Source organism: Vigna umbellata, chromosome 1, assembly GCF_029865625.1.
Source record: "Vigna umbellata cultivar VRB3 chromosome 1, Vumbellata_1.0, whole genome shotgun sequence".
In the NCBI taxonomy this organism is placed as follows: Eukaryota; Viridiplantae; Streptophyta; class Magnoliopsida; order Fabales; family Fabaceae; genus Vigna; species Vigna umbellata.
The window spans coordinates 66,299,586-66,316,349 of NC_142165.1; the positions used below are offsets into that span (position 1 = coordinate 66,299,586).

General features: G+C 37.2%; 1 protein-coding gene across 1 annotated transcript; it reads left to right on the forward strand.

Moving 5' to 3' along the window:
* The first annotated feature begins 14,887 nt into the window (after positions 1-14,887).
* Positions 14,888-15,918, forward strand: LOC148206112 (uncharacterized). Its single transcript, XM_088106606.1, has 3 exons — positions 14,888-15,002; positions 15,082-15,435; positions 15,856-15,918. The coding sequence occupies exons 1-3, from the start codon at positions 14,889-14,891 to the stop codon at positions 15,916-15,918; spliced, it is 531 nt and encodes a 176-aa protein (XP_087962732.1). The 5' UTR covers position 14,888.
* Positions 15,919-16,764: the final 846 nt, after the last annotated feature.

Sequence of the window (16,764 nt, forward strand, 5' to 3'; positions counted from 1 at the left end):
CCTTAAATGAAGTGAAGTGTTGTGTGACATACATATTCCAATTATTTTTAATCATGTCTTGTGTAGGGAGAAGATTGGTGTCGACCTGTTTGTCGTGATGCACTACTACAAAATGGTTGAATACCGAAGAAAAATTACCGAAGGCCACTTGCCCCTCGGTAAAAATGGTAATACCGAAGGATGTTTCGACGGTCAAAAAAGTTGGTCATTACCGAAGGCTTTTGGCACTCGGTATTACGCAGAGGATATACCGAAGGCTTTTGGCCGTCGGTATATGCATTCAGTTAATGAAATCTGAATTTGGGATTTCCCTCTTCCATTTTCCCAAATACTTTCCGAAGACCTTGTCCCAATCTTTCACTCCCGTCCCCGCTTTCCACTCTACCGTGCCCTAATCTTTACCTCCCTCTTACGTTCACCTTCCGAAACCATCATTGCCATTGATTCTGAAGCTGTGGAGCTGCTATTTCTTTACGACGGTGGTTTGGCGGCGTCAGGAGGTGTTGTCGCGGTGTGGGCAGAGCTTGTAGTTGGCAAGGGAGGCTAATCCAGGGGTTGTGTGAAAAAGTACCTTTGGTTGCATGAGAAGGGTTGCGCGACAGAGGGTATTCGAGGGTTGTCGCTACCGTAGAGGTGAGTAATTGGTTCATATTATTGCTTTAAATTAAGTAGCTTTTGGTGGCTGCCCTGTTTGTGATGCATGTCTGAGTTAACCTGAATATATGTGTATTGGTTTTGGTTGTCATTGGAGATTTTGTTTAACACTAAATATGATTGGAAAATTATTGGAATTGTAGTGGTGCGTTGAAGGCGGAGTGAAGCGTAGTGTAGGGAAAAAGTGTGCTGTTAGGAGGCTGTCTTCGTCCAGGGAGCTGGTTGTAGCGTGGAGGTAAGCTCTTTGTCTCTGAATGAAGCTAGCATTGGTGTAGAATTATGGTTAAATGTTGAACAAATGTCGTTGCATTACTTAAAGAATGAGATTGTATTATTAGAGTGTTTTGAGTTCATCTTAGGAATTACATTGCTTGTATTACTGTTATGCATGTTTGGTAAGGATTGAAACCACAGATTGCTATGGTCATACTAGGTTCAGTGCTATTTTTTCTTATATTCCAAGCTATGTTGCATGTGTCAAATGTAGTGTTATGGCCATATTGGTAAAGGGTATGAAGGTTTTAAATGTATTAAAGTCCTGGACATTTGATTCAGTTTTGTTTAAGTATATTAGAATAAATGCTGTTATGAAACTGGTGATGATATCATGGTATGTGTGCATGTGATATAGGTACTTAGTTAGTTGATACCTTTGATTTAGGTACTTAGTTAGTTGTTACCTGTGTTGTTGATTCATTTTCCATTTTTAGGTGTTTGCTTTAGCCTATATAAAGGCTTGACTGGTCTTTTACAAACCAAAACACACAAACACAGTAGTTGAACGTGAATGCAAAGAATTAAAGGATTGGAGACCTTCCCTTTTTAGTTTAAAGGAGAAGTTATCATGCAAAGACTTTAACATAATTGAAGAAGAATTAAAGGATTGGAAACCTTTCCTTTTTGGTTCCCTTTGAATTGTAGGAGTAGAATTTGCTATCAGTAGCAAATGCTCCTTTTCTCTCTTTTCTTTTTCTCTTCTCTCATCTTGTGCTATCTTGTCTTCTTCTGTCTTTCTCATTTATTGTTCTATCTTTTCTCTCAATTCCTCTTCTCTCCTTCTAGTCTCGCTATATCTATTGTTATGCAAGAGTTTCTCAAGTTTTTCTTTAAATTCAATTTCCCTTGTAGAGAAACCATGTACACCTATCATAAATGTTTTTCCCTCAAAAGTGAGGTATCCCATTAATTCTAGGTCTGTCTTGGTTGAAGGAGAAACAAAGTTTTTTCTCATGCAAGCTCTTAGCTCATACCAATCATGAATGAAGGATTTTCTACCTTTCTTGACACTATATTACCTATGACTCCACCACTCACTTGCATGTTGTTGTAATGTACAAAGATATATGTTAAGAGCAAAGGATTCAGTATCTCTAGGAAGAGAAGGATGTATTATATCAAATTTTCTTAATGACCTTTTTCAAGAAAACAAAAGAAAACAGATTACAAGTTCAAAACTCAAATAGGATCAAGATAAACTACTGTACTGCTCCATGTTTTAACTGATTTTGAATTTCTTTCTGTATCTGTCTTGGTGCTTTAGCCCTTCAATCCTTGTTGAAAGAGGATTCAATCTTCTGGAACAATATTGGGTACTACAGAGTATTGATTATGCTGTTTAGCTCCTCATGCAACCGTGAAACTTCAAGTAGAGCACATTCATATCATTCTTAATGGTCTTCACAAAGTTGTCCAAAACAATTATGCATAGGTTGAATTTAAATCACGACCAATTGCACTATGCTGCAAGGTTTTCCTCTATGAATTTAGCTTATTCAAACTCCAAAATCACGTGGAAATTTGGTACTTAAGCTGTGATTGAATTAAATTCTTTGCTTTGAAAATCTTCTGCACAAGCTGTAAGACACCCTTCAAGTGAAAACCTGGACTGTTATATCAAACCACCAAGAATATCTAATGCTCCAAACTGAACAAATTAATGAACTAGCAAAACTGATTTTGAATTAATGGAGAATTTGGAGAGAAAACTGGCTAAAACAGATATAACACCAGAAAAGTAGAAAGTGAACTGATATAAAGAAGATTTGAAGAAATGTGTTTTGAACAACTTTGAGAAGTTGAAATCTGGAACTTCAACTATAGAAACCAGTTCAATTAACAAGTTTTCGAAATCCTTTTGATCATGTAAAATTTTTATCAAATTAGAAACTGTAGAAACCAACTTGATAGCACAATTTAATTTGAGAAAAAGGATTTTGGAGTGCCAAAATTTTCCTCTCGACCAGGGCTATTTAGCTTTGGGTGCAACCTCACAACTCTATTTCTGCACTGTTTTAGGGTACTCTAGGAAGTTTCTTTGAGGTTCAATACACTCAATCTGTCATTCACTTTGATATTCAAGTGGCCTCTCAAAATTTGGCTATAGGATTTGCCAATTTTTCACTCTTTTTGTCACTGCATAATTGTGTTTCTAGAAGCTATTTTCCCTTACTGTAAAGGCAGTTAGATGAAGAGTTATACAAGTTTCCACCCCTCAACATGCTACCACTAGCATGAGCAATTACTGTAGCACAAAATCTGCACCAATAACCATGTAAACACCACCAGAAATGAGAAAGTAAGGCTGGAACAGAACTGACTTATTATGGACAAAACCAGATTTTTAATTTAAAGACAAACAACCAATTAAGGCTATTAATAAAGGAGACACTCAAAATAGATCCTAACACAGGTGTAGAGTATATTACTAAAGCAAGAAAAGTCAAAATGCAGGTTGAAATCAAGGTAAAACCAAACTGTTTGACCTTGTGGTTTGGCTACTTCTATACCTTGGGTACAGTTTATGGTTCAATCAAATTTTGGTTTACCTAAAACCAGGAACATTATTATACTATAACGAGCAAATCACCAAATCACTAAGGTAAGGGACAACAAAATACTGGAACTTGAAGCAGGTTGGAAGAAAGCCAATTAAATATATACAACTAAATTATGGTCTAAAATGGATGTACAAGTAAAGTGAACAATTATTCTGTCTTCAAAAAAGTCGGTGAAGAATTAATGCTCCTCACCTAAACTGAACTTATCGTACCCTATTTTTACACCCAAGATGTTCTCATTGATACAGAAACATCTGCACCACATGATTCACATGAAATAGTAGACAAACATCCTCTCCTTTTAATTTGACATGTTTCACTCATATGTTGAAAAGACTTGGTTTTACTTCAAGAATATGATCAGCAGTAAAACATAAAATATAACTATAAAGAATATATTATGTAATGGAATCAGAATCCAAGATATTTACCAATCTCTGTAGCACTGCAAACACATGTGGTGGCAGCAATCTGGCAACACAACTTTAGCTGTCACTTCCAAGCAGACTCCACATTCCTCTTCTCTTTCAATGTCAATATCAGATAGTTTTCCCTCCGTTAAGCCACTCTTTCCTTTGCAAGCTGATTTCTCAGATTGATTCTGCAGCTTTCTCCATGTTAGCATTGTTTGTTCTCTCTAACAACCTGTTGTCTTGACTAATAGGGTGTTCACTAATAGGGTCTTGACTAATTTGGCTATCGAAGTTGCCAATTTCATAAAATTTGATTGGTGGACAGCCCCTTTCAATTGACAAATTGTGATCCTTGTCCACTACCTAAGATGCCACCTTAGTTGGAAAGTGTTTGTAGAAGTGGACTGCACCCCAAAGTCTTTAGAAGACCACTATTTCACACAAAAATTAGTACCAAAGTAGATGAAAAAGTGCACCAGAAATGTAGAAGGACAGCTCCAACTTCTGACTTCAATTGGTCAATTTTAAAATGTCTACAAGCTTAAAACTATTATAAGTGACTTAGATAGATATGCAATGATATTATTCCAGTTCAAAGCTCTCTGTCACACACATTCATGCAGTGAAAAAATATGGATACATGAACCATAATAAGTGATCATAGTAATTAACATCATGTAAGGTTCGTCACACCATACACACCCTCCTTGAAAACCACAACTTTGCTTCCTTTCCCTTCTTCTTATAAGCTTTTCATGAACCATCTGGACCTAATCTACACTGGTCCTAATCCTCTGCATAACAAATAAGTGCAGATTTTTATAAGTTGTATATAACAGATAAGCTTTTCAAGGGTCTTCTTTCTGTAATTTGTATATAATGTGGCTGGATTTTCAATGTGGCTTCATTTTCAATGATGTAACAAGTTTAATACAACAATTACAACCTTTATAAACTGCCAAATAGCACAACATCCCTCTCCATGTTTGATGACTTAATTAGTAAAATCAAATTTAATTTGTTTGAGAAAGCTTTTGAACACTAACCTTTTTCACGTTTTATTCTCACATAGTATATATGTATATATCTTAAAGAAAAGAAGTTTATTGAATAGGAAATGGGCTAAGCATATGTTTATTTAAATCAAAGGACCTGACCAAGATTTCATCAATATAGTTGAACAAGAAAAATGATTTCAGATGGCCTGATCAAACAAGTCTACAGGACTTTGTTTTCTTATATTTAATTGTTCACACTTTAGAAAAGTTTAAAATAGGAAGAAAGAATTAAAAGTAAAGTCTTATGCACCTCATTGGGTCATAGTTTGGTTTATATGAAAATTTTCTTTCTAAACCATCACTTTTTGAATTAAAATGGAAGTGGAGTATTGATTATGAGCTGGAAGCTGATTATAACTCATTTTAGAGTTGAAACACAAATAAAATCATCAAACAAAGTTGCTTGATCATTGACCTGTGTGTTTAAATACCTTTTTGGATACTATTAGGTAATGCTTAAACTGTTGCTATGGTTATTAAATTAATGGAACAATATCTAATGAATAACCTTAAATACACTTCTATTTGATGTCTTAGGTGAGTTTTTAAAGCAATTGTGGGCAGAAGGGGAGGAAGACAGTCTACAAAGAAGACTTGAGCAGGAAAGGATAACAAAGGCGAAGGTATGGTCACCTAAACTAAAATTGCATGATTATATGTGATATGTTATTTTCGTTCTTGTTTCATGAATTTGATGACCCTATAAAATGTTGTGAATGTCCACTTTGAATGTTAAGTTATGTTGAATGGAGTTTATGATACTGTATGCATTGAGTTTTGTATGAGTGTGAGTGAAATCTTCCACTATGAGCAGCCATTATGGAACGTAAGCCTCCTACTATGCCTTGTTTACTAATACAAATTAGTTTTATCAATAAAAGAAGAGTAGAGTTTCTACTTTTCCATTCTAATCTTGGCTGTTTCATTTCTCTTGGTAATTGAGCAAAATAAAAAAGAGATAACAGAGAAAATTAAAGATGAGATATGAGATATGAACAAAAATTCCCAAAAATTATTAAACTTTACATTAAAAAAAGCTTACAATGTTTCCAAAATGGTTGTTTGAATACAACACATAACAAGATTTAGGTTCAGATGTTTAAAGCAATAAAAAAGGGTGTACAAATGAAGGAGGCACACAATTAGACCTTAGGAATGGATCCAGAACAAATTATAGAAGACCAAAAAAATAGAAATGCAGATTGAAACCAAGTCTGCAGATTGAAATGCAGATTAAAATGGTTCTTAAACAATCAGTATCCTACATTACTGATATCTACAGTCTAGTTTTGTTGTGACTAGACCAGAACCTATATGTATTTAAACATAAGTACAGAAAACAACAAATTTAATAGCTTCTGTTCTGCTTTTTCCTGACAAGCAAAGTTAAGAAATACTCCCTTCGGTGTTAACTGTTCAAACTTTTTGATATGACAAGCAAAGTTATGAATCCTTTTTAACACTTTGCTGTACTTCTTTTAATCATTTAGTTCTATTTTAAATCACTGAACCAGGTCTTTCTGCAACCCAAATTGAATTTTAAAGCAAAACAGTACCTCAATTTTCAACTCTGCACCAAAAATTGACTCAAGATTTATGGTTTTAAAAGTGAATTCGTGCACAAGTGATTCTGACACTTTGGTAACACTTTCAACTGCTTTAATTCATCAATTTAAACTTTTCTGAACTCTAATTGGGTTCAAAACCAAACTGTATAACAGATTGACCCTTCTACTTGCTAATTTCACTCAAAATGGAGGTTTGAACATACTATTTTGCACACAGATGAATATGACTTCAATTGGAATGTTGTAACAGTTTTAAAACAACAAATATGACTTGTTTAAACTGAAAAATAGCACAGAATCAGATATGAACGAAAATGACAAGTGTATCATCTCTTCAAAACCTTGGACGAACATTCACCTTAACATTTTTACAAAATAATATAACTATTTTAAAAGTTATATCGAAGAGAATTTATAAATAGGTAATAAGTTATGTGTGTCAAAGGCACTTATTGAGGTTGAGGTGATGCCCTTTAGTGAGGCACACATCTCAGCTGCATTAGACAAGATGCTAGCTTAACATACACCTCCAAAAGCCCATCTATATGACTTGTTAATTAAAACACTAACGGGTCAACTGATGTTCTATCCCTGCTGGCTAATGGACAATAACATCTGCCCAGGATGCATGGATCGAATAATGTCATTGGTATCAACAAAAAATCCTATTTTCTGCAAAAGTATCATCTAGTTTGCTGTAACAAGGGCAAACAAAAAATCGCTAGAGAGAAATGGAACAAAACTTAATGTGGTTTAACCTACATTGAACTATGACTTACTACATCCATCCAGTGGCAAAGTGAAGCAAGTTCACTATTATTAATGATCATTTTAAGGAATAGGTACTTAGTACTCAACTTTAATCCCAATAGACCCAATTCCCCACTGTTGTTGAGGGTTGACATTCTTAGTAAGTAAGAGGATTTAGTATACTACACAACCCTCAGCTTCCACCTCAAATGACTGTGAAAATTGCTTGCCAGATTACATGACAGGGTATTTGGGTGGTGTCACATGACAGGGCAGGTCCATGATTTATAAACTCCCAACCAAGGACAAATACTCCCTTCGGTGCCCTTTATTTGTAACCATTTCAAACACTGTGTAAAGACTTTATTTGGATTGGAAAAGGAGGAAGTTGCCTAGTAGTAATTTTTACGTTTGAATCAAATTCCTCAACTTCCTCAAACAACTTAAATCATGACTCCCAACAGATAAGAAGAAAATCATCAAACTCCCTTTCTGAAAAGTTAGCATCTTCAATATACAAGCATAGTGATGGACATGGTGCCAGCTAAAAACATATATGCACATGGTTAGTTTGACACAAGATTAAAGATAAATGTATATGTTGGAGTAACAGAGAAACACAAGGGCAGTAACAATACATGTATCAAATGTACCTGGACTGACAAATCTGTACCCTATAACAATCTGATTAAAGCACATTATAGAGGCCTTTTTCTATCATCTTTGATCTGTGAAGGATATAAAAGACAAAGAAAGTGAATACAATTGAATTGTATTCTGGTTTGAAATTGTTAAATTTGTTTCAGTTATTGTCCTCTGATTCTGAAGCTTTGTACAACATTTTATACTGTTGTTGAAGTTTGCTTAAGGTGTAGCCAACCATAATAAGCAATGGAATGCAATCTGCATACTTTGGTTGCTCAAAATCCTTTCCATTTGACTGTTTCAGAATTTAATTGTAGCTTTTGACCTTGCTGAACTTGTTTGAATTGTTTATTCTGCACTAAAGTAGCCTAAGAAATTTGAAACAAACTGTCCTAACAAGTTTAGGATGGTAAATCAATGCTAATTAGAAAGTCACACTACAAAAACAACTTTGAACTCAAAATATGACACCCTAGAACCTATAACTAGTTAGTAGAATACACTAAAAGTGGTCATAATGCAAACTGTATTAAAGTAGTAACGAAAACAGTAAAAGAAGTATGTACACAAGTTTTAAAACATAAAAGAAAGATAGAAATGAGTGGACAATTCGAAAACACAAAGACATAGAAGATTTGACTATTTAGTGACCTAAAATTACACTACACCATGGTAAATTTGGTAAGAATGATGATGAGCAATCTGTTAAAGAGGCCTAAAAGTCTCTACACAAGTTGTTACCTCCTAGAAATGACTAAGAATGGACTGAAGAACTGATTCCTATTACAGTATATTGAAATCACCAGTAAAACCTCAAAAGGGCTACTAGAAATGCACTAGAATGGTCAAATTTTGATGACTGCACTCAACTAGCCTAATAAACTTCAAACAAACTGTCCTAACAAGTTTAGGATGGTAAACCAATGCTTATGAGAGAGTCACACTACAAAAACATCTTAGAACTCAAAATATGACACCGTAGAACCTAAAACTAGTTAGTAGAATACACTAAAAGTGGTCATAATATTAAAGCATTAACCAAAACAGTAAAACAACTATATACACAAGTTTTAAAACATAAAAGAAAGATAGATATGAGGGCACAATTCGAAAATACAAAGTACACAAAATCAAACAGCACTAAGAATGAAAACTGCACCAGAAAATGGACTTTAAAAGTGTGCTTTCCAACCCAATAAATGATTGGCAGTGTTTGTAAAGCTTAAGTGATGATTCAAGCAACTTTATACCATGAATTTAAAGGTGTTTAAACATTGAAACAACAAGGAATCATAGTACACTCCAAAATCACTAATTCACCTAAAAAGTGTGTTCAAAGGGTGACCAATTGCAAATAGAACTAATGTAGCCTAAATTTAAGTAATGTGAACATCCTAACATGTCTAAAGTAGTGAAATAAACCTAGGAAACTATTTAAAACCAAAGAATTAGGTACAACTAAAATTTTGAGTAGTTGGAAGGTATAAAAGTGTGCTTAAAAGGTGAGAATTTGCAGTACATACTGTTATAGCTATTTCGTTGCCTCAATTATGTTTATATGTATTATATATCCATGCTTCTATAGATATTTGATTGCCTAAATTATGTTCATCTTTATATTGTATGTTCATGTATATTGTCTTTCATTTATTAGGCTACAACTTGATTAAGTTAAGTAGTCATTTAAAATCGTATGGTACACACTTTCTCAATGAAATGAGAAGGGTAAAAATACTATAAACACTTACAACGTACAAAATATGTTGAAGTACTCTAGACAAGAGAACTTCAGGTGTAAGAAGTTGTCTCCTCCAACTTTAATACACAACCCCTTAGGATGTTTAATGCATTTCAATACTGAGGACTTGTCTTTGCATGCCCTTATTGAATGCCTATGACCATAGTGTTGAAATTGCCTTCCATGTTCGACTTCAGTAGTAATAGGTTTATTACTTATGTCACATGGAGTGTTGCTGTTTTGGCTAAGTTTGTATTTGTTTGGCTTGTCACAGAACATGGCCCATTTTCCCAACCATCGTGGATGGATGTACGACCGTTGTTATAGTGGAAGGAGAGGTTTGAAAGAATCTTTTGTCATGGGAGTTGAAGAGTTTGTGGAGACGGCACGACGATATCAATATTATGCCCTTGATGGAGGGATTCGATGTCCATGCATCAAGTGCGAATGTACAAGCATTCTGAAAGATGAAGTCGTCAAAGTTCACCTTTACCAAAAAGGGTTCATGCCTAATTACACGGTCTGGACATTTCATGGTGAAGAAATTCCTTCGTCCTCCACTGCAGCTGAAAAACGGCTTCCATCAGGTTCGAATACTGTTGCCCATACAAGTGAGATAGATCAATTTGCCTACATGCAAGAGATGGTCGACCACGCTCTTCGTCACCATGCTGCAGAAGCAGACGATAGTCATGATGAAGAGCCTCCAAATGAAACGACGCAGAGGTTTTACAATTTACTGACAGAGGCAAATCTACCTGTATTTGAAGGTTCATCTGAGTCAAAATTGTCAGTGTGCATTAGACTCATGGCTGGCAGATCTAATTGGAACGTTCCCATTCAAGCAGTGGACTTCTATACGAAACTGATGTTAGATTTGACACCACCAAACAATTTGATGCCGAAGAATTATTACCAAGCCAAAAAATGTGTTTCAAAGTTGGGATTGGATGTGAAGAAGATTGATTGTTGTGTTAATGGATGTATGTTATTCTATGACAATGACAGTGGCAAAAATGATGCATTCTTGGTGGAATGCAAGTTTTGTGGCTCACCTCGATATCAGACAATGCATGATGGACGGAGGCAAAAAAAACCAATTCCATTAAAGTCCATGTTCTACTTACCTATAATTCCAAGATTACAAAGATTGTTTACTTCTTTGCAAACAGCAGAACACATGACATGGCATGATGGTAACAAAACTCCGGGACTTTTGCGTCATCCTTCTGATGGTGAAGCTTGGAAGCACTTCAATCGTAAACATCCATCCTTTGCTAGTGAAGCACGTAACGTCAGACTTGGTCTATGCTCTGATGGGTTTACCCCGTACATTCAGGCGTCTGCATCACCGTATTCATGCTGGCCCGTGATAGTTACCCCATACAATCTACCACCTGAGATGTGCATGACAAAGCCTTACATGTTTTTATCGTGTATAATACCAGGTCCATCGAATCCCAAATCATTGATTGATGTTTACTTGGAGCCTTTGATTGATGATTTGAAGAAGTTATGGAATGGTGTTTGGACGTATGACGTTTCAAGGAGGCAAAATTTCCTTATGAGGGCAGCCTTGATGTGGACTATTAATGACTTCCCAGCGTACGGCATGTTATCTGGTTGGAGCACACATGGTCGATTAGCTTGTCCACATTGCATGGAACATACAAAGTCATTCCAATTGAGTCATGGCCGGAAAAGTAGTTGGTTTGACTGCCATCGACGATTCTTGCCCATTGATCACCCCTTTAGAAGAAACAAAAAGGCATTTCGAAAAGGACAAGTTGAAACGGATATGCCCCCGCCAAAGTTGACTGGATCACACGTGTGGAGAAGAGTGAAAGACTACCCAAAAGTGACTGAATCTGGTCAGAATAGGCTAGAAGGGTTTGGGGAATGGCATAATTGGACTAAAAGAAGCATATTCTGGGAACTTCCCTATTGGAAGGACAACTTGCTAAGACACAACATCGATGTCATGCACACAGAAAAAAATTTCTTTGACAATGTCTTCAACACAGTCATGGATGTTAAAGGTAAGACAAAAGATAATGAGAAAGCAAGAAAAGATTTACCTTTGTATTGTGGACGAAAAGACTTAGAGTTGAAGGCACAAGGTAACGGCCGATTATTTAAACCAAAAGCAAATTACACCATGTCAAAAGACGAGACAAGAATTGTGTGTGGATGGATCAAGGAGCTTAGAATGCCAGATGGATATGCTTCTAACTTGTCCAGATGTGCCAATGTTCAGACCGGTACTATTCAAGGGTTGAAGAGTCATGATTGTCATGTATTCATGGAGACTTTCATCCCTCTTGCGTTCAGTTGTTTGCCAACACACGTGTTACATCCACTGATAGAAATCAGTAACTTCTTTAAAGATTTGTGTTGCACGACACTAAAGGAAGATTCCCTTAAAAAGATGGATGAAAATATCCCGATTATTCTCTGCAAATTGGAAAGAATATTCCCTCCTGCATTCTTTGATTCAATGGAGCACATTCCAATTCATCTTGCATATGAAGCTTGGCTTGGGGGACCCGTGCAGTACAGGTGGATGTATCCCTTTGAAAGGTTTATGGGAGAATCCAAACGCTCAGTTAAAAATAAAGCTAGAGTGGAAGGCTCAATTTGTGCAGCTTACTTGCACAGAGAGACAACTTATTTTTGTTCACATTATTTCAAGAACTTCATGTTGTCCCCCACTCATGTCAGAAATGAAATGCAATGGCAAGTTGAACCACGTGAAGGTGCATTATCAGTTTTCCGACAAACAGGCCGTCACGCAGGGAAAGAATTCACTCACTGGTTAACTGATGCTGAATTCAACTCTGCTCATGTCCATGTCTTGATCAATTGCAGTGAAGTAAAGCCGTACCTTGAGTATGTCATCATCCATCTCTAATCTATCAAACGGTTTAATTGTTATACACTAATGAATTTCATTTGTACCAGCTCATTTGTTGTGGCTGAGCAAGTCGCAGAAGGAAATACTTCTGCTAGAATACACTCAGAGTTTCCGCATTGGTTTAGAAATCAGGTCCGTAGTTTTTCCTACGTTAGAGCAAGGTTAATTTGGCCATTGCTTTTATAATCTTGTTACTACCTTTGTAGGTTTTTAATCAGGCATTAACTCCCACGGTTCAAGAGTTAAGACATCTCTCCAATTGGCCAATGAGATGTGTCAAAGAATGGCACACTTACTTCATCAATGGTTACAAATTCCATACACATGAATGGTCTAAAGGAAAGAAAACATCAAATTGTGGTGTGTATGTCAAGGGCCTAACAGAGGGGTCTTATGATGATTTCTACGGCATCATTCATAAAATATATGAGTTAGAGTACAACAGCACTACTTCTCCAAACAGAGTGGTACTCTTCTATTGTGAATGGTTTGATCCTTCTAGAGCTGGTACTAGAGTTGATCCACGCTTTAATATTGTCGAACTGAACCAGAGACTAAGATATGGGCCTTTTGATCCTTTCATTCTACCATCTAATGTGAGACAGGTTTATTATGTGCCATATCCACCATTTCGCAATATTGACAAGCGTGGTTGGGCCGTAGCAATACAAACGAAGCCTAGAGGTCGCATAGACTCAAATCAAGTAGAGGAAGATGTAGCCTACCAACTTGACCAAATGTCACAACCACAAGAAATTATCGAAGTTGAACGTATAACCGCATTGGTCGACCCTGATGGTGATGGAGATGAATTAGAAGCAACAGTACAACGTGATGAACAACAAGACGAAGAAGAAGAAGAAGAACAAGAAGAAGAAGAAGAAGATGAAGAAGAAGAAGAAGAAGATGATGATGATGATGACGATGAAGAAGAAGAACAAGAAGAAGAAGACGATGATGAAGATGAAGATGAAGATGAAGATGATGATCAGGATGACGATGATTGAATGTTGAACATCTATTGTAGCAAATTGGACTATCATTTCATTACCATTATCTAAAATACCATCTTTAAGTTGTATGCAATTACTTGTACATTGACTTTGAAAACAATTCATCCTTCTTTATTTATTTATATTTATTCGATTTGTTTGTAACCATTTCAATGCAGTAATGACAGGACAAGGTTCAGAGCGTCCTGATAAAGGAAAAGGGGTAGCAAGGCCTACGAAGAGGAAACGGCAGGCGCCAAAGTATGTACTTAGGGTGCCTGCTACACTACCTACCCCTGCTCCCGGTAGGTCATCATCTGTGGGGCCTCCTCCTACCCCTAGTATACAGACTCCTGCACCACCAGTAGACCCTACTCCTCAAAATCGTGCAGTACACCCTTCTACTACCACTGTAGTAGACCCTTCTCCTCCTAATGCAGCACACCCTTCTACAACCCCTGCAGCAGAGTCTCTTCCTCCTCCTCTTATTGCCACCCCCACTCCTCCCCCTATTGTTATTACCCCCACTCCTCTCCCTGACCCAACTTCTATACCTTCCTCATCTTCTGTACCTCCTTCTGAGACTGTCACACCACTTGGTGATCCAGATTCAAGTGGTGATGCTGAAGATCTTGACCCGCCCCTCCATGATCGACCATGGATTGAGCCCTATGGTAAAGGGTAAGTAGCACATCTGTTGAAATCATTTGATGTTTAAACCAACATGTAATTGAAATGAGTTTTGTTATTCAGGTTTATTCCATCTAGGGTTGCTTCCCAGGCCATCACACGTTCAATAAAGCAACAGTTTTTAACTCCATGGCCTACTTGGGGAGCAATACCTCATGACGACAGAAAGCCATTCTGGGAGCGCTTTCAGGTGAGCAATCTATTACACTAATGTCTGTCTTATTTTAGTATGTTCTGTAATCAATGTTTGTTCTCTTTAATGTTACAGATGAAGGTGCAGTGGAAACCTGAACATGAAACTCAGATACACAGAAATTTCCACATGAAAGCATCTCATCGGCTGTCAGAGATGTTTAGGGATGCCCGGAATGCAGGACAGCGCCCTAACTGGTTGGGTGAGCACATTTGGAACTCTTTACTGGCCCATTGGAATACAGTAGAGTTCCGCAATAAGTGTGCCAAAGCCCAGCGGAACAGAGCGTCTGAAAGGGGTGGCACCCTGCATACTGGTGGGTCGATCACCATTCATGAGCATGCCATTCGTATGGTATAATCTCATTACATAACTTTTTCTTTCTTCAATAAGTTATGTATATTGTATTTCATATGTACGCTTGTAATTCTTAATTATGTTACAGGCACAGGCTCTAGGACGGGCGGTCCATGTTGATGAGGTCTTTGCACAGACTCATGTTCGGAAGGGAACTAATCAATTTGTTGATGAAAGATCTCGGAAGACTCATGTAAGCAAATAACACTATTACTGATTGTTCATTTATGTTATACTATCGTTCCCTGACATTGCTTTTAATGTTTCAACAGGAAGACTTTTCTACGAGACTTTCACAGGTTAGATCTGAACATGAGTCAGCTCCTACACCGGATGATGGCAGTAATGCAGATGATGACATCCGTAGGACGCAGTGCTGGATCGACACCGTTGGTGGGAAGAAAAAGGGACGAGTGTATGGTGCGGGACAGCTTGCTGCAAACTATACAGCATCAAGAGGAGGTACTCTGAAGCACCAGCCTTCTTCTTCCACCAGTACTGCTGACGAGGTTGTTCAACTCAGGCAGGAACTCCAACAACGTGACCAGGAGCTCACTGATCTCAGATCAGAGTTTACAAATTTTAAGGCCCTGGTCATGACTATCTTGCCTCAAACCTCACAGGACGTACAAAATATCCCTCCCACCCAATCACGACCGTCCTCATCACCTGCTACCACTCAGCAGCCCACTTCAGTCCAACCCTCATCAGTCCAACCCACACCAGTCCAGCCATCAATAGAGGAGCAGGATGATGAAAATCATTCTGATGATAGTTATGTACATTATTAGGTTTCATTTTCTTATTACTTGTTAGACAAACATTTGGATATTAGAACATTTTTAGTTGCTATCATTTCAATGTTAGATGTACTTACAGACTTTGGATGTTACAACATCCTTGTGTTACATTGTTTTATGTTTGAACTATAAATACATTAATGAATGTCCTGTGGATTATTTGATGTGCCTTGGATATTGATCATTGATTCGATCTTTGAGATGCACATTATGCATGTTTGTATGTCTTTGAAAACTGTTATGCAGGTCTGTTTGGAAATGAAATTTGTTATACAGGTTTGGGTTGCAGAGGGAAAACCATTTCTCTGAAACCTGCTCTGCATTTTACCGAAGGCTTTTGCCCTTCGGTAAATGCCTTCGTCTGCCCATTACCGAAGGCTTCTGCCCTTCGGTAAATACCCTCGAATGCTCCTTACCGAGGACTTCTGCCCTTCGGTAATTATCGAGGGCTTATGCCCTTCGGTAATTACCGAAGGCTTTCGCCCTTCGGTAATTACCGAAGGCTTTAGCCCTTCGGTAATTACCGAAGGCTTTTGGCCTTCGGTAATTACCGAAGGGCATAAGCCCTCGGTAATGGTTAGCGACAAGGGATTTACCAAAGGATTTTTGGCCGTCGATAGGCCTTCGGTAAACATCCATTATCGACGGCTTTTGGCATTTTCCGAGGGCTTCTGGCCTTCGGTAATGCCCTGCTTTTTTGTAGTGATGGTGCCTACTAAGCAAGCGGAGATAAGATGAGAGAAGAATAAAATAATGGAGGATGGAAGTGAAGTGTCACGAACACGTTCCAATTTTATCTGTCATTTGATGAGGTTAAAGGAGGCATACATAATGTATACCAACAAAAGTACTTGCACTCTTTCTTTAGGAGACTTGACATTTGATGAGGTTTAAAGGAGACATACATAATGTATACCAACAAAAGTACTTGCACTGTATTGCTTTAGGAGACTTGCCACCATATAACTTAAAGGTTAAAAAAGATCACCATTAATGTTGTTACGAAACATAAACTCTAAAGTTGGGTTATGTAATGAGACAATATTATTATGTCATGGGTTCTACATGAACATGTTGGATGTTGAAATATTGACAGGTCGCCATGTTGGAAAAAAAACTTTCTTACCAAGAATTAAACATAAAACAATAGAAAAT

Bases quoted from the DNA above. Each gene is read 5' to 3' on its own strand.
- LOC148206112 (XM_088106606.1), top strand. From the start codon at position 14,889: ATGTTACAGGCACAGGCTCTAGGACGGGCGGTCCATGTTGATGAGGTC. The intron at 15,003-15,081 runs GTAAGCAAATAA...ATGTTTCAACAG, and splicing joins AAAGATCTCGGAAGACTCAT to GAAGACTTTTCTACGAGACT. The intron at 15,436-15,855 runs GTACAAAATATC...ACTGTTATGCAG, and splicing joins TGCCTCAAACCTCACAGGAC to GTCTGTTTGGAAATGAAATT.